The sequence below is a fragment of the Oncorhynchus tshawytscha genome, linkage group LG30 (genome assembly GCF_018296145.1).
Source record: "Oncorhynchus tshawytscha isolate Ot180627B linkage group LG30, Otsh_v2.0, whole genome shotgun sequence".
Taxonomy (NCBI): Eukaryota; Metazoa; Chordata; class Actinopteri; order Salmoniformes; family Salmonidae; genus Oncorhynchus; species Oncorhynchus tshawytscha.
Window position 1 is genome coordinate 8,045,526 of NC_056458.1, and position 27,442 is coordinate 8,072,967.

General features: G+C 43.9%; 1 protein-coding gene across 4 annotated transcripts in view; it reads right to left on the bottom strand.

The window, feature by feature from the left end:
• The window catches only part of LOC112228856 (leucine-rich repeat and calponin homology domain-containing protein 2), an 82,849-nt gene extending 58,268 nt beyond the window's left edge, over positions 1-24,581 (bottom strand). For 2 of the 4 annotated variants that reach the window (XM_024394559.2, XM_024394558.2), the window contains exon 1: positions 24,287-24,581. In XM_024394559.2, coding sequence (XP_024250327.1) covers positions 24,287-24,521 — 235 coding nt within the window. In that variant the 5' untranslated portion in view covers positions 24,522-24,581. The remainder of the gene's footprint in view (positions 1-24,286) is intronic. The other 2 variants (XM_042309678.1, XM_024394560.2) reach the window with 1 other exon arrangement.
• Positions 24,582-27,442: the final 2,861 nt, after the last annotated feature.

The window sequence follows — 27,442 nt, forward strand, 5'->3', positions numbered from 1 at the left end:
TTAAGGAGCTGCACAGCCCCTGGTAAACACACACAGCACAGGCTTTTCAATTACTCTTTTTATGGCTTCACACACACACACACACACACACACACACACACACACACACACACACACAATCTCCATTAATACATACACGTACATAAGTACAGCAGCACCAAATAAACTATTGGGCAATACATGAATTGGCTTAACTGAATACAAGCCCATAGCTTTTGGGAAGTACTGTATGTATGTAGAGTCCTGTAGATTCAGGAGACATCTCTTTTCTATCCCACACAAACACATAGCCAATACGGTCTTGATCTCAGTCTCTCAGGCTAAACACAGAGACATATTAGGGCTCCCGAGTCGTGCAGCGGTCTAAGGCACTGCATCGCAGTGCCAGAGGCGTCACTCCAGACCCTAGTTTGATTCCAGGCTGCATCACAACCGGCCGGGATTGGGAGTCCCATAGGGCGGAGCACAATTGGCCCAGCGTCGTCCGGGTTAGGGTTCGGCCGGGGTAGGCCGTGATTGTAAATAAGAATGTGTTCTTAACTGACTTGCCTAGTTAAATAAAAGGTTAAATAAAAGAAAAATGAATAAACATACAGACAGATAAATTCTCTCTCGGACCCCCTAATGGGAGGCTTAAGGTGTCCGACACATCTTTAACAGCTCGTAAAGGCTTTGCGGCCAATTCTATACTGAGAGATATTCTTCCTACATGCATCATTCATGTTGTACAGCACAGGTGTGCATTGATTTCCCCTTTCTGGCATGAAAACGCATCCAAAATGCACGTATGCGTGTGCAGATATTACCCCCTCGTCCCAATCCTGTGATGTCAGAAGGTAGGAGCGCTGCATGGGAGCACCGTGTGAGAGAAGTCCATTCTACATGCCTTTGTTCTCTCACATGGCCCAGGCACACAGGGCCTAGCTACCTGGAGCGTTGGGCCAGTAACTGAAAGGTTGCTGATTAGAATCCCGAGCTGACAAGATATTAATCTGTCGTTCTGCCCCTGAGCAGGGCAGTTAACCCACTGTTCCCCGGGCCAAGATGACGTGGATGTCGATTAAGGCAGCCCCCCGCACCTCTCTGATTCAGAGGGGTTGAGTTAAATGCAGAAGACACATTTCAGTTGTACATCTGACTAGGTATTCCCCTTTCCACAGACTGACTCAACATAACCCAGACCTTACCCACAGACACAGACAGTGAGAATGGCTGACTGACAGAGAGAGATACACCGACAAAGCTGGGGGAAAGACAGAGAGGATCATGGGAGCAGACAGGCCGGCTAGACAGACATAAGAGACCGATATGAGAGTGACCAACTCGAGCATCACGTCACTCTTCTGCTAATATGTGCAGGAAGAGATAGGTCGGGTGGATGTGCTGTGAATGGAAAGGCAAAGGGATCTCTCCCATTAAATAAAACTAACAGACATTCCCATTTCCCCCTGAGGGGAAGACCAAAGTTGGCCCGGGCCCTCTTCTACAACTGGAAGTTTTGATGATGCCGGCTCCCATCTGTAAATGAAGGGGAGCCCCCCACCCAGCCCCCCCGCCGGGCTCAACAAAGACCTAGCCACTATTGTTTGGGGAGCGTTTGATGTGCACGGGGTTGATGACGAAGGGGGTGGGGAGAAGAGTGCTGCTTTGCTTTTGTGATGCTGTCCGTTTCTCTGTCTCCATCCTTGCTCCTGACCAAACGCCATCTGTGGCAGGAGCAGGGAAGCAGGCAGACAGCAGGTCCTTTGTCCATTTGTTAGTGCCCACAGAGTTCCAGCAAAACACGGCTGACTACCCCCCCAGCCAAACCATCATGCTGCAGCCTCTTCATCAAGTCCAGAAAGGGCTCTTTTATTCAAAGGACATTCAGACTAATAGATGAAGCCTGGTTTGTAGTGACGCTGAGAGCAGGAGGAGGTAGGAGGGTTGAATGAACTTGTAGTGGTATGTGAATAGGTAATGCCCCCGTCACACCTTCTCCAGTGGATGTGGTCTATCGTCTCGCAACAGACCGATGTAAATTAGCCTTACCTATTCACATATCAAGCCTATCTCAAGGCTAATTTACATCGGTCTGTTGCGAGACGATAGACCACATCCACTGGAGAAGGTGTGACGGGGGCATTACCTATTCACATATCAAGCCTTGATTTTAGTGGACGTATGAACTAGACTTAACCAAACCATGACATTTAGCTCATACTATCTGGTTCAAACATCAGATAATTACCCCTCCGGTAGAGTGGAGTGGGGTGGGGTGTACTCGGCTGCAAAATGGCTGCCATTTATCACCAAGGTTTACTGGAACATTTCCTTTCAATTCAGTTTGTGTAAATTCTGTCTTAAAATGCATTATGCAAACATGGTACATTGTATGGAGCAAGAGAGATTGGCTCCAATGAAATGTAGCAACTCAGTCCGTTTGCCTTTCCTGCAAAGCAGCTTAACAAAGGAGACAGTATCGTATCAGTGGTTGTTTGACTGGGGCTGCTGGGCTAATTTGATGTGCGTCTCCAGAATGCTAGCTGCTGATCGAGGGAGATGACCTGTGGGCAGTTGCTCCGCACACATGGCCCTCTGAAGTTACCACAGCACACACATGGCTCCAAATTAAAAGCATTCTAAGCAATGTTCTCCTCAGCTAATCACATTCATTTGGACCGAGATAAAACTCCCTAATAGAATTCTGTCCTTAATAGAATTATCATCAGCAGTCTAAAGCACACCGGGCATCAACAGAAACAGGGGGGTGACGGTGAGAGCTCTTCTCGCCTAATATAGGCCTCCATCATTTCATTTTGTGTACTGGATTAACCTTCTCACATGATCCTTTCTGTTACTTGTAACGAATTAGTAGACTAGCGTGGATAAGTGTCAATGGACTAGCGTGGATAAGTGTCAATGGACTAGCGTGGATAAGTGTCAATGGACTAGCATGGATAAGTGTCAATGGACTAGCGTGGATAAGTGTCAATGGACTAGCGTGGATAAGTGTCAATGGACTAGCATGGATAAGTGTCAATGGACTAGCATGGATAAGTGTCAATTAATGCAAAAGTGGCATAGAATGTATAAATCAACAGTTTTGGAAATATAATATTGTCACTGGCAAAAAAAATACTGATATTTGATTCTCTTTAATGTTATTGTATGTTAACAATGAGCATGTAGACTTCATCAGCAAAATTTGTAACAATAGAACTCTGGCCTGTCTGACAGGCATGCATGTGTTCAGACAGTTTTCCCCCCAGACATGTTGACGCAGACTAGCAAATCTACACAAAACCCCTAGGGACGAAATAGGAGTTTCAGCCATCTGTGAAAATCCTAATCAGATTGCCAAGAGTGTGGCAGCTTCATGAGTCAATACGTGTGCGTAAAATGGGAAAGTGTTAGCATTCCGGAGCCAGCGGAATGTGTATTTATATGTGTGTGTGTGGGAGTAGTGGGTTGTGCGATTTGGTCGGCTGGGAAAATCGAAGAGTGTTTACATGTGTATATGGAGGGAGCGTTGGTGTCCAGTATAACCATACCCTCTTTTGTTTTCATTGGTTGTAAGTGATCACATGACAGAGAGTCAAGCTTCACCACTGTAGCCAAATTTCAACTGACAGTGAAATACTATAGTGCTCAGGAGTCACGACAAAATCAAACAATAATATAAAGTGATCATGTTCAAATATCCTATATCTACAGCAGTTACCCCCATCCTATCATTGTTTTTTGTTGGAGGGAAAGTCTCTCTTGTTCTCTTGTATGTGCAGTGCAGTGTGTTGGTGCCCTTTGAGGTAGGGTAGAGTTGCATAGCGTAGAGTAGGGTCATGCAGCAGCATGTTGGCTTAAACATCTGGCAGGTTGGGCATCTGCTCTCCAGCCTCTCTACAAGGTCAGGGCATCGGCTTACAGCTCTCACACATTGCCATGGGAAAACAAACTGAACTGCCGGCAAACTGTCAACAACATACTGCGCACACACACACACACACACACCTTGCCTTTCTCGGTCTTTGTATGCATCTCATGTAAATACGACACACACACACACACACACACACACACACACACACACACACACGCTCCATCTCATGAGTTTTGCATGAACACATGGCCTAGGTCTATGTTGACAGCTCCTGCAAGAACCCAACCACTAAAGAACAATGGAAATAGCATTTTTCTTCTAATTATTTTACAACACTGTTGCTGTGCTGCTCTAAGTTGTGAAGCATTCTCAAAGTACTCTGATTGTATTCTGTGGTGTGGTTTCATGCTCCAGCATTCCATCTTTGATGATTCTGTTTGAGAGTTCTGTCTGCTGAGGATTCCACCTGGGAGGTGGAGTATATTATATACAGGGTTCTGTCGTCAGGGGTTCTGTCGTCAGGGGTTCTGTCGTCAGGGGTTCTGTCGTCAGGGGTTCTGTCGTCAGGGGTTCTGTCGTCAGGGTTCTCTCGTCAGGGGTTCTCTCGTCAGGGGTTCTCTCGTCAGGGGTTCTCTCGTCGTCAGGGGTTCTCTCGTCGTCAGGGGTTCTGTCAAGAGTTGACATGTCGATTGTTTGGTCGCTAGATTTTTGTTAGTCGAGCAGTGGCAAATATATATATATTTTCAAATGTTATGGCGCACGAGACACCGGTCTGATTCACGCCCGTCTCAGTGGACTAGTCCATTGCTGAGGCTGCTGGGATGATCCTGTGAAGAAAATAAAAAAATGCCTACCTGATTACTCAACTCTTGCGGAATTAGCCTACAGCTATGTGTCTGTACAGAGACTGCTGGCACAGGAAACTGGGGGCTCAGACCATTTTACACAATGTTGCTAGAGTGAACCTCCGGCTGTATCAAAGTTAATTGATACAATGTTTCAAGTTCCTTGCTGACAGGCCATGCATAGCCAAAGTGATTTATAGGATTTTTTTTATTTTTAATAAGGATATTTTCTACCTGTGGGCTGCAATGTTTTTGTTGGCTTTATGTAGGCAATTTTTACATATTGGTAATGGCAATAAGTTACTTTTAGAGTTGTATAATGTTCATTGAGATATAATTTGAATTAACCACATGACATTGATTTCGCTATATGAAGACTTTTTTTTTGCAATGAATTGAAACTGTTCCAAAATGTGCATATGAAATCCTAACTAGCACGCGGATCAGTGGAAATGGTACAAAAATATGGCATTCCAAATGGAAAAGGTTGCTGACCGCTGGTGTGGCAGAATCCACGAAGGCTAGCAGCAGCGGGGAACTGTGTTTTTTCTTCTGGTTAGGTCGTATTGGTTTCTGGCTGCCTCTTTAGTCATTTGTGTGTCTTCATTTTTAAATTTCAGTGCTTAAAGCATCAGTCAAATTAGCCTAGATACTGTATAATTGATTTTATTCAAACATAGGGTGCGTCTACAGTGCATTCGAAAAGTATTCAGACCCCTTGATCTTTTCCTCATTTTTTGAATCAGCCTTATTCCAAAAAAAAGGGGGGAAAAGGTTAATTGTTCCTTAAGCTACACACAATCCACCATAATGACAAAACAAAAAACAGGTTAAGAAATGTTTGCAAATATATTAAAAATAAAACAGTAATACCTTATTTACATAAGTCATCAGACCCTTTACTCAGTACTTTGTTGAAGCACCTTTGGCAGTAATTACAGCCTTGAGTCTTCTTGGATGACGATACAAGCTTGGCACACCTGTATTTGGAGAGTTTCTCCAAATCTTCTCTGCAGATCCTTTCAAACTCGGTCAGGCTGGATGGGGAGCGTCGCTGCACAGCTATTTTAAGGTCTCTCCAGGGATGTTCGAGCAGGTTCAAGTCCGGGCTCTGGCTGGGCCACTCAAGGACATTCAGAGACGTGTCCCGAAGCCACTTGTCTTGGCTGTGTACTTAGGGTCGTTGTCCTGTTGGAAGGTGAACCTTCGCCCCAGTCTGAGGTCCTGAGCACTCTGGAGCAGGTTATCATCAAGGATCTCCCTGTACTTTGCTCCATTCATCATTCCCTCGCACCTGACTTGTCTACCAGTCTCTGCCGCTGAAAAACATCCCCACAGCATGATGCTGCCACCACCATGACTCACCGTAGGGATGGTGATAGGTTTCCTCCAGGTGTGACACTTGGCATTGAGGCCAAAGATTTAAAATCTTGGTTTCATCAGACCAGACAATCTTTTTTCTCATGGTTTGAGAGTCTTTAGGTGCCTTTTGGCAAACTCCAAGCAGGCTGTCATATGCCTTCCACTGAGGAGTGGCTTCCTACCATAAAATGCCACTCTACCATAAAATGCCTGATTGGTGGAGTGTTGCAGAGATGGTTGTCCTTCTGGAAGGTTCTCCCAGCTCCAGAGGGGAAATCTGGAGCTCTGTCACAATGACCATTGGGTTCTTGGTCACCACCCTGACCAAGGCCCTTCTCACCCGTTTGCTCAATTTTCCCAAGCAGCCAGCTCTAGGAAGAGTCTTGGTGGTCCCAAACTTCTTCCATTTAAGAATGATGGAGGCCACTGTGTTCTTGGGGGCCCTTCAATGCTGCAGAAAGTTGTTGGTACCCTTCCCCAAATCTGTTCCTCGACACAATCCCGTCACGGAGCTCTATGGACAATACCTTCGACCTTATGGCTTTGTTTTTGCTCAGACATGCACCGTCAACTGTGGGACCTTATGTAGACAGGTGTGTGCCTTTCCTAATTATGTCCAATCAATTGAATTTACCACAGGTGGACTCCAATCAAGTTGTAGAAACATCAAGGATGATCAATGTAAAATGGGATGCACCTGAGCTCAATTGAGTCTCATAGCAAAGGGTCTGAATACATTTTTATTTTTATTTAAGTAGGCAAGTCCGTTAAGAACAAATTCTTATTTACAATGACGGCCTACCCCGGCCAAACCGGACGACCCTGAGCCAATTGTGCGCCCCGCCCTATGTGCCAGTCAACAGTACCAGTCAAAAGTTTGGACACACCTACTCTTTCAAGAGTTTCTTTATTTTACTATTTTCTACATTATGGAAAAATAGTGAAGACATCAAACTATGAAATAACACATAGAATCATGTAGTTTTAAAAAAATTGTTAAACAAATCCAAATATATATTTTATATTTGAGATTCTTCAAATTACCCACCCTTTGCCTTGATGACAGCTTTGCACACCTCTTGGCATTCAACCAGCTTCACAAGTCTTGAAGGAGTTCCCACATATGCTGAGCACTTGTTGGCTGCTTTTTCTTCACTCTGCGGTCCAACTCATCCCAAACCATCTCAATTGGGTTGAGGTTGGGTGATTGTGGAGGCTAGGTCATCTGATGCAGCACTCCATCACTCTCCTTCTTGGTCAGATAGCCCTTAGACTGGAGGTGTGTTGGGACATTGTTGTGTTGAAAACCAAATGATAATCCCACTAAGTACAAACCAGATGGGATGGCATATCGCTGCAGAATGCTGTGGTAGCCATGCTGTGCCTTGAATTCTAAATACATCACTGACAGGGTCACCAGCAAAGCACCCACACAACATTACACCACCTCCTCCATGGTGAGAACCACATGTGGAGATCATCCGTTCACCTACTCTGCATCTCACAAAGACACGGCAGTTGGAACCAAAAATCTCAAATTTGGACTCAGACCAAAAGGACAGATATCCACCGGTCTAATGGCCATTTCTCATGTTTCCTGGCCCAAGCCCAATGACCTGAAAGCTTAAGAATGTCGCTAAGATTAGACCTTTATCTCCGGAGTACACATCTTCATCTCCTGAATATAAACTAAGTAAAAATGTCACGTTACGTCTTCTTGCTTTCCTCAGAACCTTGATGATCTCGAAGTGGAGTAGGTTGGCAGTGGTGAGCACTCTGAAGTTGAGCCAGACCAGGACGAAGTGGGTCTACCTGCAGTGACAGGTGTGGTAGAATCCTACCAGAGAAGAGTTTGGACCGGTGAGAGTAAAAGTTTGGGAGAGTGGATTCCAGCTCACAAATTGGGACCCCTGAGTCATGAAACGCGTACCGCGTAAAAATTCTATCCTCGGTTGCAACACTCCCTACCGAGTTCCAAACTCCCTCTGGAAGCAAGCTCCATGAAATGGGTTTCCAAGGCCGAGCAGCTGCACATAAGCCAAAGATCACCGTGCGCATTGCCAAGCGTCGGCTGGAGTGGGTGTAAAGCTCACTCTCATTGGACTCTGGAACAGTGGAAACACCTTCTCTGAAGTGATGAATCACAAATCTGGGTTTGGCAGATGCCAGGAGAACTCCACCTGACCGAATGCATAGTGCCAACTGTAAAGTTTGATGGAGGAGGAATAATGGTCTGGGGCTGTTTTTCATGGTTTGGGCTAGGCCCCTTAGTTCCAGGGAAGATAAATATTAACGCTACTGCATACAATGACAAAACAGAATCATCTGGCATATCGTGATATGTTAATACATCCATGTTTTATGCGTTATCCACACTCTCGTCCTCATAAGAACGTCCTTGGAGAATGCACTCAAGAGCATGGAGCATGGTAATATGCATATTGAGAAACCGCTATAGTTTCCACCTGATTATGTCAGGTTAGGTTATATTTGCTATTCTGAGAGGCCCTATATTCAAATTTTTTTAAAGTGTCGCATGCACTGAGTACAACAGGTGCAGACCTTACTGTGAAATGCTTACTTACAAGCCATTAAATCAACAATGCAGTTCAAGAAATAGAGTAAAGAAAATATTTGCTAAATAATAAAAATGTTATAAAAAGTAACACAATAAGATTACATATCAATAAGGAGGCTCTACTGTATACAGGGGGTACCGGAACCAAGTCAATGTGCAGGGGTACAGGTTAGCCGAGGTCATTTGTACATGTAGCAGAGAGAACAGTCTATGACTTGGGTGGATGGAGTCTTTGACAACAACAAAAAAATCCCGGGCCCACTATGTTGCTTTAGGTGCCAAGGATTCGGACATGTTGCAGCAGTGTGTAGAAAGAAGAACCCATGATGTGAGAAATGTGCAGGAGGGCATAGTCAGAGAGAGTGGCATTTGGGCCAGTCGTGGCACTTGATGAAGCATTGTGGCCAGTTGCATCACCTAAGGTATTTGCGCCAGTTGCCACACTTGCTGATTTGAAGTACCCTGTGAGAGAGAAACATGTTGAGAGAGTGTCAGAGTTTGTGTGGGGCAATACGTTTCCTATGCTGACGCAGTGAAGAGAGTAGAGGATAGCCCAAGCGTGAGTGATTTGACTCGGAGCCACCCAGTGAGTAGGCCTGACGAGAGAGAGATCCAGAAAGTACACGTTTAAGTAAGATTGGATTTCTTGCATTTATAGCCATGCTGATCAACTGCACTGCGCTGAAGGAGTGGAAATCACAGAAGATGGATGTGGTAGTTGCAGCAGCAGAGAAATGTAAGAGATATTTTAGTTCAGAAAATCTACAGGAAGTTTTGAGATGAGAGAAGGGGTTCCATCCTCCCAGGCCGACGGCCTGGTGTAGGATTGTTTAGGGACAAAGTAGTGGGATGGGGTGGTGGATTTTGGGGATAGTGTATAGGTGCAGGGTTTGATGGTGGTGCAAAATGTTTGGTAACGGAATTTCTCCCAAACTAAATATAAAAGTGTTGATATTAGTTGTCAGGGGTCTTTACTTCAACATGCTTGTGTTTTGATTTATTTCTGATAGTCTAAAGACTTTTTCTGCTGGATTTCTAAGACCCCTTTTCCATTGGTGCTCATGTGTCCTTTTACATGGGAAACGCCCTGTTGCTCATGTGTCCTTTTACATGGGAAACGCCCTGGTGCTCATGTGTCCTTTTACATGGAAACGCCCTGGTGCTCATGTGTCCTTTTACATGGAAACGCCCTGGTGCTCATGTGTCCTTTTACATGGAAACGCCCTGGTGCTCATGTGTCCTTTTACATGGAAACGCCCTGGTGCTCATGTGTCCTTTTACATGGAAACGCCCTGGTGCTCATGTGTCCTTTTACATGGAAATGCCCTGGTGCTCATGTGTCCTTTTACATGGAAATGCCCTGGTGCTCATGTGTCCTTCTTCATGGAAATTACCATGAACATATCCTCCTGAAGAAGAGAAGAAGTGCCTGCCCTGGTTCATCCAACCATCTATCTATAATGTGTTTTTCTGAACTAATGACAATTATTTTCATGTCATGACTGTCAGTGTCATGTGCAAGAATTGTCTGACTTACAGCATCTTGGATAAAGAAATCACAATCATTAAAACCTTCACTTTACATGATTCGTCTGTCAACTGCTATTCAAAGCGCTACTGACTCAATCGTCCTAAAACTAAAATAGAGAGGTTTCTTTTTCTGAACCAGAAGTCATGTACTTGGACTTAAAATCAGCGCAGAAATAGAACACATTATCCATGCAACTGACGCATTTCTCCTTTCATCCCAACAGTGTTCTTTGAACAGGACTATCTCCATCTGCCAGTTGAGATTTAATGGAGGATTTGATAATGCCAGCTTAAACATTGTATGCCAGCTTAAACATTGTATGCCTTCCATTTCTTTCTCTCTCAAATATGACAAAGTCATCATCAAGAGGAATCCCTTGTGGAAGATGGCAAAAAGGAAAAGGCTCTGCCATTTTTTTTTTACGCAAAAGCCTTTTTCGCCACTGTTCACCTATCCTCACATTCTACACTACAAGGTGTTACAATCATGTGTGAATGGAAATGCACCTTCTATAAAACCAAAACAACCTTCTTTATCCATCTGCTTGTCCTTTAGCAGCACTAATCTACAGCAAACATATCCTTTTGTAGCACAGAGAAAAAGGTGAATGTAGCAGCACTGACCAAACACACCACACCCATAGCAGTATATTCAGCCAATCGTCTTCTTGCCTTACATACTGTCTGCAACAACACTCTAAATCACTATCAACACTCCATGTGTTCAATGTCAACATGGATGGCATATCTCTCTTCTTTCACAGGTCCTCACTATCCTTACACTTAAATAACTCGCCAAGTAACTTCTCACTGGCAGGTTTTGCCTTTGACAGGAACATTACATCCTACCTGATAAGACAAGCCTGCTCGGTCACCACTACACACACACACACACACACACACACACACACACACACACACACACACACACACACACACACACACACACACACACACACACACACACACACACACACACACACACACACACACACACACACACACACACAGCCATGCCAGAAATAGTGCTCACAAACTTCCTGTATGCACAGCTACTCATGACTCTGTATGATGCATTTAAAAAAAAAAATTATACACGTCACCCTGGTATTCTTGTCCAGTGGTAGACCATAGCAACAGTATACACTTAACACTTACTATGATGTGCTGAAACCAACTCACACGGTCATCATGTCACAAGATTTAAGTCAGTCAGATAATTTGTTGAACTGATCAAACTGTGACGTTAGTATGTTTGTTTTTAGCAGCTGACAAATGCATCTCGTTCCAAAAATAGACCAACAAGTATCTCGTTAGCTGGCTGAAGGAACATTCCATGTATAATTCAAACACAGCACTTCAAAGTAGGCGAGAATAAATTAACATCTCTGTGGCAGTCTAGTAGGCATACTGTAGGTCTCTCCTATCTACACTGAAAAAAATATATATATATATATATATATATATAAAAGGCAACATGTAAAGTGTTGGTCCCATGTTTCATGAGCTAATATATATATTTTTTTTTTAAATCACAGAAATGTTTCATACACACAAAAAGCTTATTTCTCTCTAATTGTGCACAAATTTGTTTACATCCCTGTTAGTGAGTTATCCTTTCTCAAGATAATCCATCCACCTGACAGGTGTGGCATATCAATAAGTTGATTAAACAGCATGATCATTACACAGGTGCTACTTGTGCTGGAGACAGTAAAAGGCCACTCTAAAATGTGCAATTGTCACAACACAATGCCACAGATGTCTCAATTTGAGAGAGGGTGCAATTGGAATGCTGACTGCAGGAATGTCCACTAAAGCGGTTGCCAGAGAATTTAATGTTAATTTCTCTACCATAAGCCGCCTCCAACGTTGTTTTAGAGAATTTGGCAGTACGTCCAACCGGCCTCACAGCTGCAGACCATGTGAATTGGGTCGTGTGTGTGAGTGGTTTTCTGATGTCAACGTTGTGAACAGAGTGCCCCATGGTAGTGGTGAGGTTATGGTATTGGCAGGCGTAAGCTATGGACAACGAACACAATTGCATTCTATCTATGGCAGTTTGAATCCAGAGATACTGCAACGAGATCCTGAGGCTCATTGTCATGCCATTCATCCACACGGCTCCATGTCGCAAGGATCTGTAAACAATTCCTGGAAGCTGAAAATGTCACAGTTCTTCCATGGCCTGCATACTCACCAGGCATGTCACCCATTGAGTATGTTTGGGATGCTCTGGATCGATGTGTACGACAGCGTGTTCCAGTTCCTGCCAATATCCAGCAACTTTGCACAGCCATTGACGAGGAGTGGGACAACATTCCACAGGCCACAATCAACAGCCTAATCAACTCTATGCGAAGGAGGTGTCACACTCCATGAGGCAAATGGTGGTCACACCAGATACTGACTGGTTTTCTGATTCAGGCCCCTACCTTTAAGGTATCTGTGACCAACAGATGCATATCTGTTTTCGCAGTCATGTGAAATCCATAGATTAGTGCTTAATATATTTCAATTGACTGATTTCCTTCTATGAACTGTAACTTAGTAAAATCTTTGAAATTCTTGCATGTTGCATTTAATTGATATATTTGTTCAGTATAAGTAGAGGGGACTCTTGCATATAGGACACAATTCTTTACCTCAAATCAATTTCTATTCCACGTTGGTTCAACAGAAACCAGTATGTGCCCAGTGGGAATGAACTTTATTACTCTGTATTCATTTTAACTAAGACCTTTGTGAAACCTGATTTAAATAATTTCCCTAACATCACAGGCTAGGAGCTATTTTCAATCTGACTAGGCTGGTGTTTGCCATTTCCCCTTCATTTGTTATGAGACACTGCCTGATGTGTTTGCATTTGTCAACTAGCTCACCCGAGTAGCCTACATTGCCCACCAAGACCATGCAATGACATAATTACAGACACCCAAGCAACAAATACAAACACACAGAAACACAAACCAACTCCTATACAGTCACTTCCTCTTGAGTTAGTTACCCTGGGTTTGCAAAAGGAAGACTCTGTTCCTCTGAAACTAGTGACTTGTTTAGAAACAGTGGGTGTGTTAATTCAGGAGCTGACAGGGGGTTGACCCAGAAACAGCTAGTTGTGTTTTAACACATGGGCACTAACTCCATCAGAGGCCTTGACAGCAGACGACTGCAACCAAAACAGACAACTTTACATAACACGCACATTATGAATAGCCCTTTAGAATCATTGTCATACTAGATCACTGTCCTATTCACAGAAGAATTGAGACTCATCCCACTACAGTACTGAACACCAGGGGAGTCATGCACCACCATAATCTGAGGGGGCACAAATTACATGAGGAAGGCTTTGGGGTGGACCGGAGGTGGGCTAAATTGGAGAATTTAAAAAAAATTTCAAGCACATGAAACTACTTTTTCCTACCATCTAGAGCCATAAACATTATGCTTAATCGATGTCAACAATCATTTATCTGCATCCTCCTTTTTAAATAAACTAAATATGCATCTCTGCTCAAATCTTGGTAAAAGATTGAAAGGAATAGGAGTCTTGTTCAGTACATTCAGTAACTGTTTGCTTTTCTGAGGTCTACCAACGGTGTCAGCAGGCTTTATCGTAAGAGTAGGGGTGTTAACCCCGGTGTCCTGGCTAACTTCCCAATCTGACCCTCAAACCATCAGTCACCTAATAATCCCCAGTTCGTTGCTGCAAATGAGAACGTGTTCTCAGTCAACTTACCTGGTAAAATAATGGATAAATAAATAAAATAAATAAACTGCTAGCTTGCCCTGGTCAACTAACTGCTAGCCCATGCTAACTGCTAGCTTGCCCTGGTCTACTAGCTGCTAGCTTGTTTAGCTCCGGCCTACTAACTGTTAGCTTGTTAGCCGTGTCCCCAACCCCTCACTGGACCCATATCTTCACTTGGCTATGCATGCCTCTCTCTAATATGCCTTGTCCATTACTGTCCTGGTTAGTGATTACTGTCTTATTTCACTGTAGAGCCTCTAGCCCTGCTCAATATGCCTTAACCAACCATGTTGTTCCACCTCCTACATATGTGATGACATCACCTGGTTTAAACATCTCTAGAGACTATATCTCTCTCTCCATTACTCAATGCCTAGGTTTACCTCCAATGTACTCACATCCTACCTTACCTTTGTCTGTACACTATGACTTGAATCTATGCTATCATGCCCAGAAACCTGCTCCTTTTACGCTCTGTTCTGAACGTGCTAGATGGTCAGTTTGCATAGTCTTTAGCCATGCCCTTATCCTACTTCTCCTCTGTTCCTCTGGTGATGTGGAGGTTAATCCAGGTCTTGCAGTGCCTAGCTCCACTCCCACCCCCCAGGTGCTCTCATTTGTTGACTTCTGTAAATGTAAAAGCCTTGGGTTCATGCATGTTAACATTAGAAGCTTTCTCCCTAAGTTTGTTTTACTCACTGCTTTAGCACACTCTGCCAACCCAGAGGTCTTAGCCGTGTCTGAATCCTGGCTTAGGAAAACCACCAAAAACCCTGAAATCTCCATTGCTAACTATAACGTTTTCCGCCAAGATAGAACTGCCCAAGGGGGCAGTGTTGCAATCTACTGCAAAGATAGAGAGTAATACAGAACTCTGCAGGCTAAGTCTGTACCCAAACAATTTGAGCTTCTACTTCTAAAAATTCACCTTTCCAGAAACAAGTCTCGCACTGTTGCCGCTTGCTATAGACCTCCCTCTGCCCCCAGCTGTGCCCTCGATACTATATGTGAACTGACTGCCCCCCATCTATCTTCTGAGCTCGTGCTACTAGGTGATGGGTCTGCAACCAAACGACCACCCCTCATCACTGTCAAACGCTCCCTGAAACACTTCTGCGAGCAGGCCTTTCTAATCGACCTGGCCTGGGTATCCTGGAATGACATTGACCTCATCCCGTCAGTAGATGCCTGGTTGCTCTTTAAAAGCGCTTTCCTCACCATCTTAAATAAGCATGCCCCTCTCAAAAAAGGTAGAACTAGGAATAGATATAGTCCTTGGTTCACGCCACACCTGTCTGCCCTTGACCAGCACAAAAACATCCTGTGGCATTCTGCATTAGCATCGAATAGCCCCCTGTGATATGCAACTTTTCAGGGAAGTTAGGAACAAATATACACAGGCAGTTAGAAAAGCTAAGGCAAGCTTTTTCAAACAGAAAGTTGCATCCTGTAGTACTAACTAAAAAAAGGTCTGGGACACTAAAGTCCATGGAGAATAAGAGCACCTCCTCCCAGCTGCCCACTGCTCTGAGGCTAGGAAACATTGTCACCACCGATAAATCCACTATAATTGAGAATTTTAATAAGCATTTCTCTACGGCTGGCCATGCTTTCCACATGGCTACCCCTACCCCGGTCAACTGCCCGGCACCCTCCATAGCAACCCGCCAAAGCTCCCACCATTTCTCCTTTACCCAAATCCAGATAGCCAATGTTCTGAAAGAGCTGCAAAATCTGGACCCCTACAAATCAGCCGAGCTAGACAATCTGGACCCTCTCTTTCTAAAATTATCTGCCGAAATTGTTGCAACCCCTATTACTAGCCTGTTCAACCTCTGTCGTATCGTCTGAGATTCCCAAAGATTGGAAAGCTGCCGCGGTCATCCCCCTCTTCAAAGGGGGTGACACTCTAGACCCAAACTGCTACAGACCTATATCTATCCTACCCTGTCTTTCTAAGGTCTTCGAAAGCCAAGTTAACAAACAGATTACTGACCATTTCGAATCCCACCATACCTTCTCCGCTATGCAATCTGGTTTCAGAGTTGGTCATGGGTGCACCTCAGCCACGCTCAAGGTTTTAAACGACATCATAACCGCCATCGATAAGAGACATTACTGTGCAGCCGTATTCATTGACCTGGCCAAGGCTTTCGACTCTGTCAATCACAACATTCTTATTGGCAGACTCGACAGCCTTGGTTTCTCAAATGATTGCCTCGCCTGGTTTACCAACTACTTCTCTGATAGAGTTCAGTGTGTCAAATTGGAGGGCCTGTTGTCTGGACCTCTGACAGTCTCTATGGGTGTGCCACAGGGTTCAATTCTCAGGCCGACTCTCTTTTCTGTATACATCAATGATGTTGCTCTTGCTGCTGGTGAATCTCTGATCCACCTCTACGCAGACGACACCATTCTGTATACTTCTGACCCCTCCTTGGACACTGTGTTAACTAACCTCCAGACGAGCTTCAATGCCATACAACTCTCCTTCTGTGGCCTCCAACTGCTCTTAAACGCAAGTAAAACTAAATGCATGCTTTTCAATTGATCACTGTCCGCACCTGCTCGCCCGTCCAGCATCACTACTCTGGATGGTTCTGACTTAGAATACGTGGACAACTACAAATACCTAGGTGTCTGGTTAGACTGTAAACTCTCCAAAATTAAATCTAGAATCGGCTTCCTATATCGCAACAAAGCCTCCTTCACTCATGCTGCCAAACATACCCTCGTAAAACTGACCATCCTACCGATCCTCGACTTCGGTGATGTCATCTATAAAATAGCCTCCAACACTCTACTCATCAAACTGGATGCAGTCTATCACAGTGCCATCCGTTTTGTCACCAAAGCCCCATACACTACCCACCATTGCGACCTGTACGCTCTCGTTGGTTGGCCCTCGCTTTATACTCGTCGCCAATCCCACTGGCTACAGGTTATCTACAAGTCTCTGCTAGGTAAAGCCCCACCTTATCTCAGCTCACTGGTCACCATAGTAGCACCCACTCGTAGCACGTGCTCCAGCAGGTATATCTCACTGGTCACCCCCAAAGCCAATTCCTCCTTTGGTCGTCTTTCCTTCCAGTTCTCTGATGCCCATGACTGGAACGAATTGGAAAAATCTCTGAAGCTGGAGACTCACATCTCCCTCACTAGCTTTAATCACCAGCTATCAGGGCAGTTTACAGATCACTGCACCTGTACTTAGCCTATCTGTAAACAGCCCATCTATCTACCTACCTCATCCCCATACTGGTATTTATTTATTTATTTTGCTCCTTCGCACCCCAGTATCTCTACCTGCACATTCATCTTCTGCCGATCTATCATTCCAGTGTTTTAATTGCTATATTGTAATTACTTCGCCACCATGGCCTATTTATTTCCTTAACTTGCCTAATTTGCACTCACTGTATATAGACTTTTTGTTTTCTTTTGTTCTACTGTATGTTTTGTTAATTCCATGTGTCACTCTGTGTTGTTGTATGTGTCGAATTGCTACGCTTTATCTTGGCCAGGTCGCAGTTGCAAATGAGAACTTGTTCTCAACTAGCCTACCTGGTTAAATAAAGGTGAAATTTTAAAAATGTTAAAAATTAACCAGGTAGGCCAGTTGAGAACAAGTTCTCATTTACAACTGCGAAATGGCCAAGATAAAGCAAAGCAGTGCGACACAAACAACACAGAGTTACACGTGGAATAAACAAAAATACAGTTAATAATACAATAGAAAAAGTCTATATATAGTGTGTGCAAATGAGGTAGGATAAGGGCGGTAAGGAAATAAATAGGCCATTGTGGTGAAATAATTACAATATAGCAATTAAACAATGGAGTGATAGATGTGCAGAAGATGAGCGTGCAAGTAGAGATACTGGGGTGCAATGAAGCAAGATAAATAAAATAACAGTATGGGGGTGGGGTAGTTGGATGGGCTATTTACAGATGGGCTATGTACAGGTGCAGCAGTGATCTGTAAGCTGCTCTGACAACTGGTGCTTAAAGCTAGTGAGGGAGATATGAGTCACCAGCTTCAGTGATTTTTGCAGGCTTACCAGCTAAGATGGCGCCGGAGAAGAATGTTGACGTTTTACATGTTCCTATCCAATTGTGTTTTTTGTTTGTTTCTTTGTGGTGTTTGTAACTTATTTTGTACATGTTGCTGATATGGTCTCTTATGACTGAAAATAACTTCTGGACATCAGAACTGCGATTACTCACCACGAACTGGCAAAATCCTTTGTTTCCTTTAACGAGTCCAACCTGAATAACATAGTGCTTTCCTGGGAACAGGCCCAGATCTCCGTCATTTGCGTGAAGAGAAGTCGGAGAAAAAGGGGCCGGTGGGCGGGCTGCCTTCTGAGAACTCATAGGCGATCGAATAAACCCCCACTGCCTTCCATTCTGCTAGCAAACGTGCAATCTTTGGAAAATAAAATTGATGACCTACGTGGAAGATTAAACTACCAACAGGACATTCAAAACTGTAATATCTTATGCTTCACGGATTCGTGGCTGAATGACAACATTATCAACATACAGCCGGGTGGTTGTGCACTGTACTCGCAGGATAGAACAGCAGCATCTGGTAAGACAAGGGGCAGTGGACTATGTATTTTTATAAATAAACAGCTGGTGCACAATATCTAAGGAAGTCTCAAGGTTTTGCTCGCCTGAGTTAGTGTGGTCTACAGCTTATCATGAGATACTCCATCTACCTAGAGAGTTTTTATTTGTATATTTCGTAGCTGTCTACATACCACCACAGACTGATGCTGGCACAAAGACTGCACTAAATGAGCTGTATTCAGCCACAAGCAAACAGAAAAACGCTCACCCAGAGGCGGCGCTCCTAGTGGCCGGAGACTTTAATGCAGGGAAACAAACCGATCTTACCAAATTTCTATCAGCATGTTAAAGGTGAAACCAGAGGAAAAAATAAATAAATTTTTAAAAAAACAACAACTCTGGACCACATTTTCTCCACACACAGAGATGCAAACAAAGCTCTCCCTTGCCCTCCATTTGGCAAATCTGACCATAATTCTATCCTCCCGATTCCTGCTTACAAGCAAAAATTAAAGCAGGAAGCACCAATAACTTGAACAATAAAAAAGTGATCAGATGAAGCAGATACTAAGCTACAGGACTGTTTTGCTAGCACAGACTGGAATATGTTCCGGGATTCCGCCGATGGCATTGACGAGTACACAACATCAGTCATGGGCTTCATCAATAAGTGCATCGATGATGTCATCCCCACAGTGACCGTACATACATACCCCAACCAGAAGACATGGATTACAGGCAACATCTGCACTGAGTTAAAGGCTAGAGCTGACTCTTTCAAGAAGCGGGACTCTAACCCGGAAGCGTATAAGAAATCCCGCTATGCCCTCAGACGAACTATCAAACAGGCAAAGCATCAATACAGGACTAAGATCGAATCGTACTACACCGGCACTGGTGTTCGTTGGATGTGGCAGGGCTTGCAAACCATTACCTGCCTCTCTCTCGTTGTACTCCACAAGGAGACTGCCTGTTACGCAAATGCAGTAAGCCAAGGTAAGTTGCTAGCTAGCATTAACTTCTTGGATATAGGGGGCGCTCTTTTAATTTATGGATTAAAAAACGTGCCCGTTTTAAGCGCAATATTTTGTCACGAAAAGATGCTCGACTATGCATATAATTGGCAGCTTTGGAAAGAAAACACTCTAAGGTTTCCAAAACTGCAAAGATATTATCTGTGAGTGCCACAGAACTCATGCTACAGGCGAAACCAAGATGAAACTTCAACCAGGAAATGGGCAGAATTTTAGAATTTTCCTTATAGGGCTGTGAATGCGCCGGGAATGAGCCTGCCCTTTCTATCGTTTCTGCAAGGTGTCTGCAGCATTGTGACGTATTTGTAGGCATATCATTGGAAGATTGGCCATAAGAGACTACATTTACCAGGGGTCCGCCCGGTGTCCTTTGTCTAAATTGGTGCGTAATCTACAAGCTGCACGCAGTCATCCAGTGATTGAGAGGAGAGAGGAGGCTTTCAACGAACGATATATCATGAAGAGATATGTGAAAAACACCTTGAGGATTGATTCTAAACAACGTTTACCATGTTTCAGTCGATATTATGGAGTTAATTTGGAAAAAAGTTCGGCGTTTTGAAGACTGAATTTTCGTTTTTTTTTGGTAGCCAAACGTGACGCACCAAACAGAGCAATTTCTCCTAAACAAATCATCTTTCAGGAAGAACTGAGCATTTGCTATCTAACTGAGAGTCTCCTCATTGAAACCATCTGAAGTTCTTCAAAGGTAATGATTTTATTTGAATGATTTTCTGTTTTTTGTAAAAATGTTGCCTGCTGATGCTAACGCTAAATGCTACGCTAGCTGCGCTAGCTGTTACACAAATGCTTGTTTTGCTATGGTTGAGAAGCATATTTTGAAAATCTAAGATGACAGTGTTGTTAACAAAAGGCTAAGCTTGAGAGCTAGCATATTAATTTCATTTCATTTGCGATTTTCATGAATAGTTAACGTTGTGTTATGCTAATGAGCTGCGGGGATAATTACACTCCTGGATACAGGTTTTTTTCGTAACTAAACGTGACGCTCCAAACGGAGCGATTTCTCCTAAACAAATAATCTTTCAGGAAAAACTGAGCATTTGCTATCTGAGAGTCTCCTCATTGAAAACATCTGAAGTTCTTCAAAGGTAAATGATTTTATTTGAGTGATTTTCTGTTTTTTGTGAAAATGTTGCCTGCTGATGCTAATGCTAAATGCTACGCTAGCTGCGCTAGCTGTTACACAAATGCTTGTTTTGCTATGGTTGAGAAGCATATTTTGAAAATCTGAGATGACAGTGTTGTTAACAAAAGGCTAAGCTTGAGAGCTAGCATATTAATTTCATTTCATTTGCGATTTTCATGAATAGTTAACGTTGCGTTATGGTAATGAGCTTGAGGCTGTATTCACGATCCCGGATCCGGGATGGCTCGACGCAAGAAGTTAAACTTATCTTATAAAAAACAATCAATCATAATCACTAGTTAACTACACATGGTTGATGATATTACTAGATATTATCTAGTGTGTCCTGTGTTGCATATAATCTGACTGAGCATACAAGTATCGAAGTATCTGACTGGGCGGTGGTAGGCAGAAGCAGGCGCGTAAACATTCATTCAAACAGCACTTTTGTGCATTTTGCCAGCAGCTCTTCGTTGTGCGTCAAGCATTGCACTGTTTATGACTTCAAACCTATCAACTCCCGAGATGAGGCTGGTGTGACCGAAGTGAAATGGCTGGCTAGTTAGCGTGCGCTAATAGCGTTTCAAACTTAACTCGCTCTGAGCCTTGGGGTGGTTGTTTCCCTTGCTCTGCATGGGTAACGCTGCTTCGATGTGGTGACTGTTGTCGTTGTGTTGCTGGTTCGAGCCCAGGGAGGAGTGAGGAGAGGGACGGAGGCTATACTGTTACACTGGCAATACTAAAGTGCCTATAAGAACATCCAATAGTCAAAGGTTAATGAAATACAAATGGTATACAGGGAAATAGTCCTATAATAACTACAACCTAAAACTTCTTACCTGGGAATATTGAAGACTCGTGTTAAAAGGAACCACCAGCTTTCATATGTTCTGAGCAAGGAACTGAAACGTTAGCTTTCTTACATAGCACATATTGCACTTTTAAACATGTTTCATTATCTACTTGAGGCTAAATTGATTTTATTGATGTATTATATTAAGTTAAAATAAGTGTTCATTCAGTATTGTTGTAATTGTCATTATTACAAATACATATTTTTAAAAAAAAATATATATATATATATATATATATATAGGCCGATTAATCGGTATCTGCTTTTTTGGTCCTTCAACAATTGGTATCGGCGTTGAAAAATCATATCGGTCGACCTCTACTACAAAGGGAAGCACAGCCGAGAGCTGCCCAGTGACAAGAGCCTACCAGATGAGCTAAATGACTTCTACGGTCGTTTCGAAGCAAATAACACTGAAACATGCATGAGAGCACAAGCTGTTCCGGAAGACTCTGTGATCACGCTCTCTACAGCCGATATGAGTAAGACCTTTAAACACGTCAACATTCACAAGGCCGCAGGGCCAGATGGATTACCAGGACGTGTACTCCGAGCATGTGCTGACCAACTAGCAAGTGTCTTCACTGACATTTTCAACCTCTCCCTGTCCGAGTCTGTAACACCAACATGTTTTAAGCAGACAACCATAGTCCCTGTGCCCAAGAACACTAAAGGTAACCTGCCTAAATGACTACCAACCCGTAGCACTCACATCTGTAGCCATGAAGTCCTTTAAAAGGCTGGTCATGGCTCACATCAACACCATTATCCCAGAAACCCTAGACCCACTCCAATTTGCATACCGCCCTAACAGATCCACAGATGATGCAATCTCTATTGCACTCCACACTGCCCATTCCCACCTGGACAAAAGGAATAACCTATGTGAGAATGCTATTGGCCGCTCAGCGTTCAACACCATAGTGCCCTCATCAATAAGCTAAGCACCCTGGGACTAAACACCTCCCTCTGCAACTGGATCCTGGACTTCCTGACGGGCTACCCCCAAGTGGTAAGGTTAGGGAACAACACATCCGCCATGCTGATCCTCAACACAGGGGCCTCTCAGGGGTGCATGCTCAGACCCCTTCTGTACTCCCTGTTCACTCATGACTGCATAGCCAGGTACGACTCCAACACAATCATCAAGTTTGCCGATGACACAACAGTGGTAGGCCTGATCACCGACAACGACGAGACAGCCTATAGGGAGGAGGTCAGAGACCAGGCCATGTGGTGCAAGGACAACAACCTCTCCCTCAACGTGATCAAGACAAAGGAGATGATTGTGGACTACAGGAAAAAGAGGACCGATCACGCCCCTTTCTCATCGACGGGGCTGTAGTGGAGCCGGTTGAGAGCCTCAAGTTCCTTGGTGTCCACATCACCAACAAACTAAAATGGTCCAAGCACACCAAGACAGTCATGAAGAGGGTACGACAACACCTATTCCCCCTCAGGAGACTGAAAAGATTTGGCATGGGTCCTCAGATCCTCAAAAGGTTCTACCTCTGCACCATCCTGACTGCTTGCATCACTGCCTGGTATGGCAACTGCTCGGCTTCCGATCGCAAGGCACTACAGAGGTTAGTGCGTACGGCCCAGTACATCACTGGGGCAAAGCTACCTGCCACCCAGGACCTCTACACCAGGCAGTGTCAGAGGAAGGCCCTAAAAATTGTCCAGCCAAGTAATAACAAGCATGAAGCTCAGTATGTTAAACTGCATTCTGTCTCTCATCACCACCATCAATAATTCCACCACCTGGCTTCAGAGGCCACACAATCAGGCACCACATGCATGATGTACAGTTGGCTATTAGACCCTGCAGTGTGGGAATCCAGCAGCATCATCATTTCATAAGACAAATTAATGCTTCATTCTGCCAAAACATACATAAGCTATCTACATGGATTCAATAAACTGTAGGCTATTGACAGTGTATAGTATAGGCCTGCTATGTGTTCAACCACGTGAACAGCATACATTGTACTCTCAAATCGACATGTGATATTTGACCTCTTGAGAATAAAATATACATTTACTCATGTCATATCTATTCACTTAAAATTATGATTCAACAGAAATTAAACGAATGTGTCTGTTCAATCCAACTCGATCTCGTACATCCCTAAGGGGGTAATGCGCCTATACGCCGTCTCCATAGCCACAATGAGGGGTGTATCTTTTGTCTTCGTCTGCCGGAGACAAAATAGCATTTCAGTGAACATGCATAAATATTCATTGGGCAAGGTTTTACGATTCATCTTCCCATTCGCTAATAATTTGCTTCACCTAGCCAGGCTACTCACCATCTAAATGTAGGTTAATGTAAAGCCACTCTATCGCCCTGACTTGGTTGCTCTTGTCATTTCATTCATGCATATGGTATCAACAAGGGAGCAATTGGGGAGTAAACGACCAAAACAACTAAACAAACCGTTGCCGCGGCATTGCAATCACAATTGTAGAGAACGTGAATACTATGGCACATTTTTACACATTCAGCTCAGCCATTGTATTCCTTGCGAAGACACCACGATAAGAAAGCCAATGCAACACTGTGTCTATTGCACTATTCATCAAACAGAGCTGTTTGTGAAAATAGCCCATGGTAGGCTAATATAATAGTGCGCACCACGTTCAATTGTATACATATTTTGCTACCTTGTTGCATGGCACGCCTATTTGTTCAACCAGCTGAAGCCAGCGGGTCTCAGGAACAGCGAGCACTTCGGAAACCCACCTGCCTGCGTTGTATCAGTAAGATCATAGCACAGTCCAGGGTAGTCTCTCAGCTTCCTCCCGCTAAGATTCAACGTCCCTGAGCACACAGCATCCTCCAGAGCGCGGTCTAAACTCCGGGCCGTGTGGAGCTGATGCTGGTTGATCCCCGGGTTCCAGTGAGGTCCGTTGGATAAGTGATGGTTTGGAAGAGCAGTTACAGCTCCCACACCTCCCTGACTCGACGCCATTTTCATAAGAGGAATTATTCTTACAATAATAACAAGCGGTAGTTTCTCTGCCCATGCGCACAAAGTAGAGACTCCTGGGACTGTAGGCTAGACGTTAGGGGAAGGGCTTCTGAGAGGGCGTGGGCTCGGTTTAGCGCCGATGCTAAATTCGTTTTTTACTGGATGTTTGGTGGATATTCGGTTTTCTCTCGTAAATAGCTATTGAACCAAGCATGCCATAACTTTGAATAAGGTATATTCTGAAACAGGGTTGGAGGGATAAAAATCTTCACTTTTTTTGGTTTTGTTTTAAATAATAGGATCTAATATTTCAATCTTGAATAGCTCTTACACAAAGCATGCCATGACTATGAAAATGATATATTCTGAGTAAGGGGAGGTTGAACAAAAATGGTCTATGTGCTTATGGATAATTGGTTATTTGATTCAAAAGATGTCTTGGAAAAAACGGAAAACGGCTAATTTGTTTTGTTTTTAAATTTGAAAAACGAAAATCGGAAAACGACTTGATTTGTCATTTATGTGTCAAAATTATTATTATTATTAACCCTGCATTCTAATGAATTAAAAACCCCTAAAATAATCTGTGTTTTTATTTACAGTAGTGATGGACAGCTGGAGGAATTTCCAGGAAGGGCTATTAGCACAACAATAGACTCTTCAACCTTTACAAAAGGATAGTTGTGCTGCCATCCTGTTAGAAGGTAACAGATTATTTTATTCCAATGGTTCAATTGGATTTTCATTGTGTTCAATGGTGTTATTTGCCCCCTAGTGGAGCTTTCTGGTACTTAGAAAGACTACGCAAACAGGAAGTAGAGAATTAGTTCTCAAATCAAATCAAATTTTATTTGTCACATACACATGGTTAGCAGATGTTAATGCGAGTGTAGCGAAATGCTTGTGCTTCTAGTTCCGACAATGCAGTAATAACCAACAAGTAATCTAACTAACAATTCCAAAACTACTGTCTTATACACAGTGTAAGGGGATAAAGAATATGTACATAAGGATATATGAATGAGTGATGGTACAGAGCAGCATAGGCAAGATACAGTAGATGGTATCGAGTACAGTATATACATATGAGATGAGTATGTAAACAAAGTGGCATAGTTAAAGTGGCTAGTGATACATGTATTGGATGCAGTCGATGATATAGAGTACAGTATATACGTATGCATATGAGATGAATAATGTAGGGTAAGTAACATTATATAGGGTAGCATTGTTTAAAGTGGCTAGTGATATATTTACATCATTTCCCATCAATTCCCATTATTAAAGTGGCTGGAGTTGAGTCAGTGTCAGTGTCAGTGTGTTGGCAGCAGCCACTCAATGTTAGTGGTGGCTGTTTAACAGTCTGATGGCCTTGAGATAGAAGCTGTTTTTCAGTCTCTCGGTCCCAGCTTTGATGTACCTGTACTGACCTCGCCTTCTGGATGATAGCGGGGTGAACAGGCAGTGGCTCGGGTGGTTGATGTCCTTGATGATCTTTATGGCCTTCCTGTAACATCGGGTGGTGTAGGTGTCCTGGAGGGCAGGTAGTTTGCCCCCGGTGATGCGTTGTGCAGACCTCACTACCCTCTGGAGAGCCTTACGGTTGAGGGCGGAGCAGTTGCCGTACCAGGCGGTGATACAGCCCGCCAGGATGCTCTCGATTGTGCATCTGTAGAAGTTTGTGAGTGCTTTTGGTGACAAGCCGAATTTCTTCAGCCTCCTGAGGTTGAAGAGGCGCTGCTGCGCCTTCTTCACGATGCTGTCTGTGTGAGTGGACCAATTCAGTTTGTCTGTGATGTTTATGCCGAGGAACTTAAAACTTGCTACCCTCTCCACTACTGTTCCATCGATGTGGATAGGGGCGTGTTCCCTCTGCTGTTTCCTGAAGTCCACAATCATCTCCTTAGTTTTGTTGACGTTGAGTGTGAGGTTATTTTCCTGACACCACACTCCGAGGGCCCTCACCTCCTCCCTGTAGGCCGTCTCGTCATTGTTGGTAATCAAGCCTACCACTGTTGTGTCGTCCGCAAACTTGATGATTGAGTTGGAGGCGTGCGTGGCCACGCAGTCGTGGGTGAACAGGGAGTACAGGAGAGGGCTCAGAACGCACCCTTGTGGGGCCCCAGTGTTGAGGATCAGCGGGGAGGAGATGTTGTTGCCTACCCTCACCACCTGGGGGCGGCCCGTCAGGAAGTCCAGTACCCAGTTGCACAGGGCGGGGTCGAGACCCAGGGTCTCGAGCTTGATGACGAGCTTGGAGGGTACTATGGTGTTGAATGCCGAGCTGTAGTCGATGAACAGCATTCTCACATAGGTATTCCTCTTGTCCAGATGGGTTAGGGCAGTGTGCAGTGTGGTTGAGATTGCATCGTCTGTGGACCTATTTGGGCGGTAAGCAAATTGGAGTGGGTCTAGGGTGTCAGGTAGGGTGGAGGTGATATGGTCCTTGACTAGTCTCTCAAAGCACTTCATGATGACGGATGTGAGTGCTACGGGGCGGTAGTCGTTTAGCTCAGTTACCTTAGCTTTCTTGGGAACAGGAACAATGGTGGCCCTCTTGAAGCATGTGGGAACAGCAGACTGGTATAGGGATTGATTGAATATGTCCGTAACACACCGGCCAGCTGGTCTGCGCATGCTCTGAGGGCGCGGCTGGGGATGCCGTCTGGGCCTGCAGCCTTGCGAGGGTTAACACGTTTAAATGTCTTACTCAAATCAAATCAAATCAAATCAAATTTTATTTGTCACATACACATGGTTAGCAGATGTTAATGCGAGTGTAGCGAAATGCTTGTGCTTCTAGTTCCGACAATGCAGTAATAACGAGCAAGTAATCTAACTAACAATTCCAAAAAAAAACTACTGTCATACACAGTGTAAGGGGATAAAGAATATGTACATAAGGATATATGAATGAGTGATGGTAC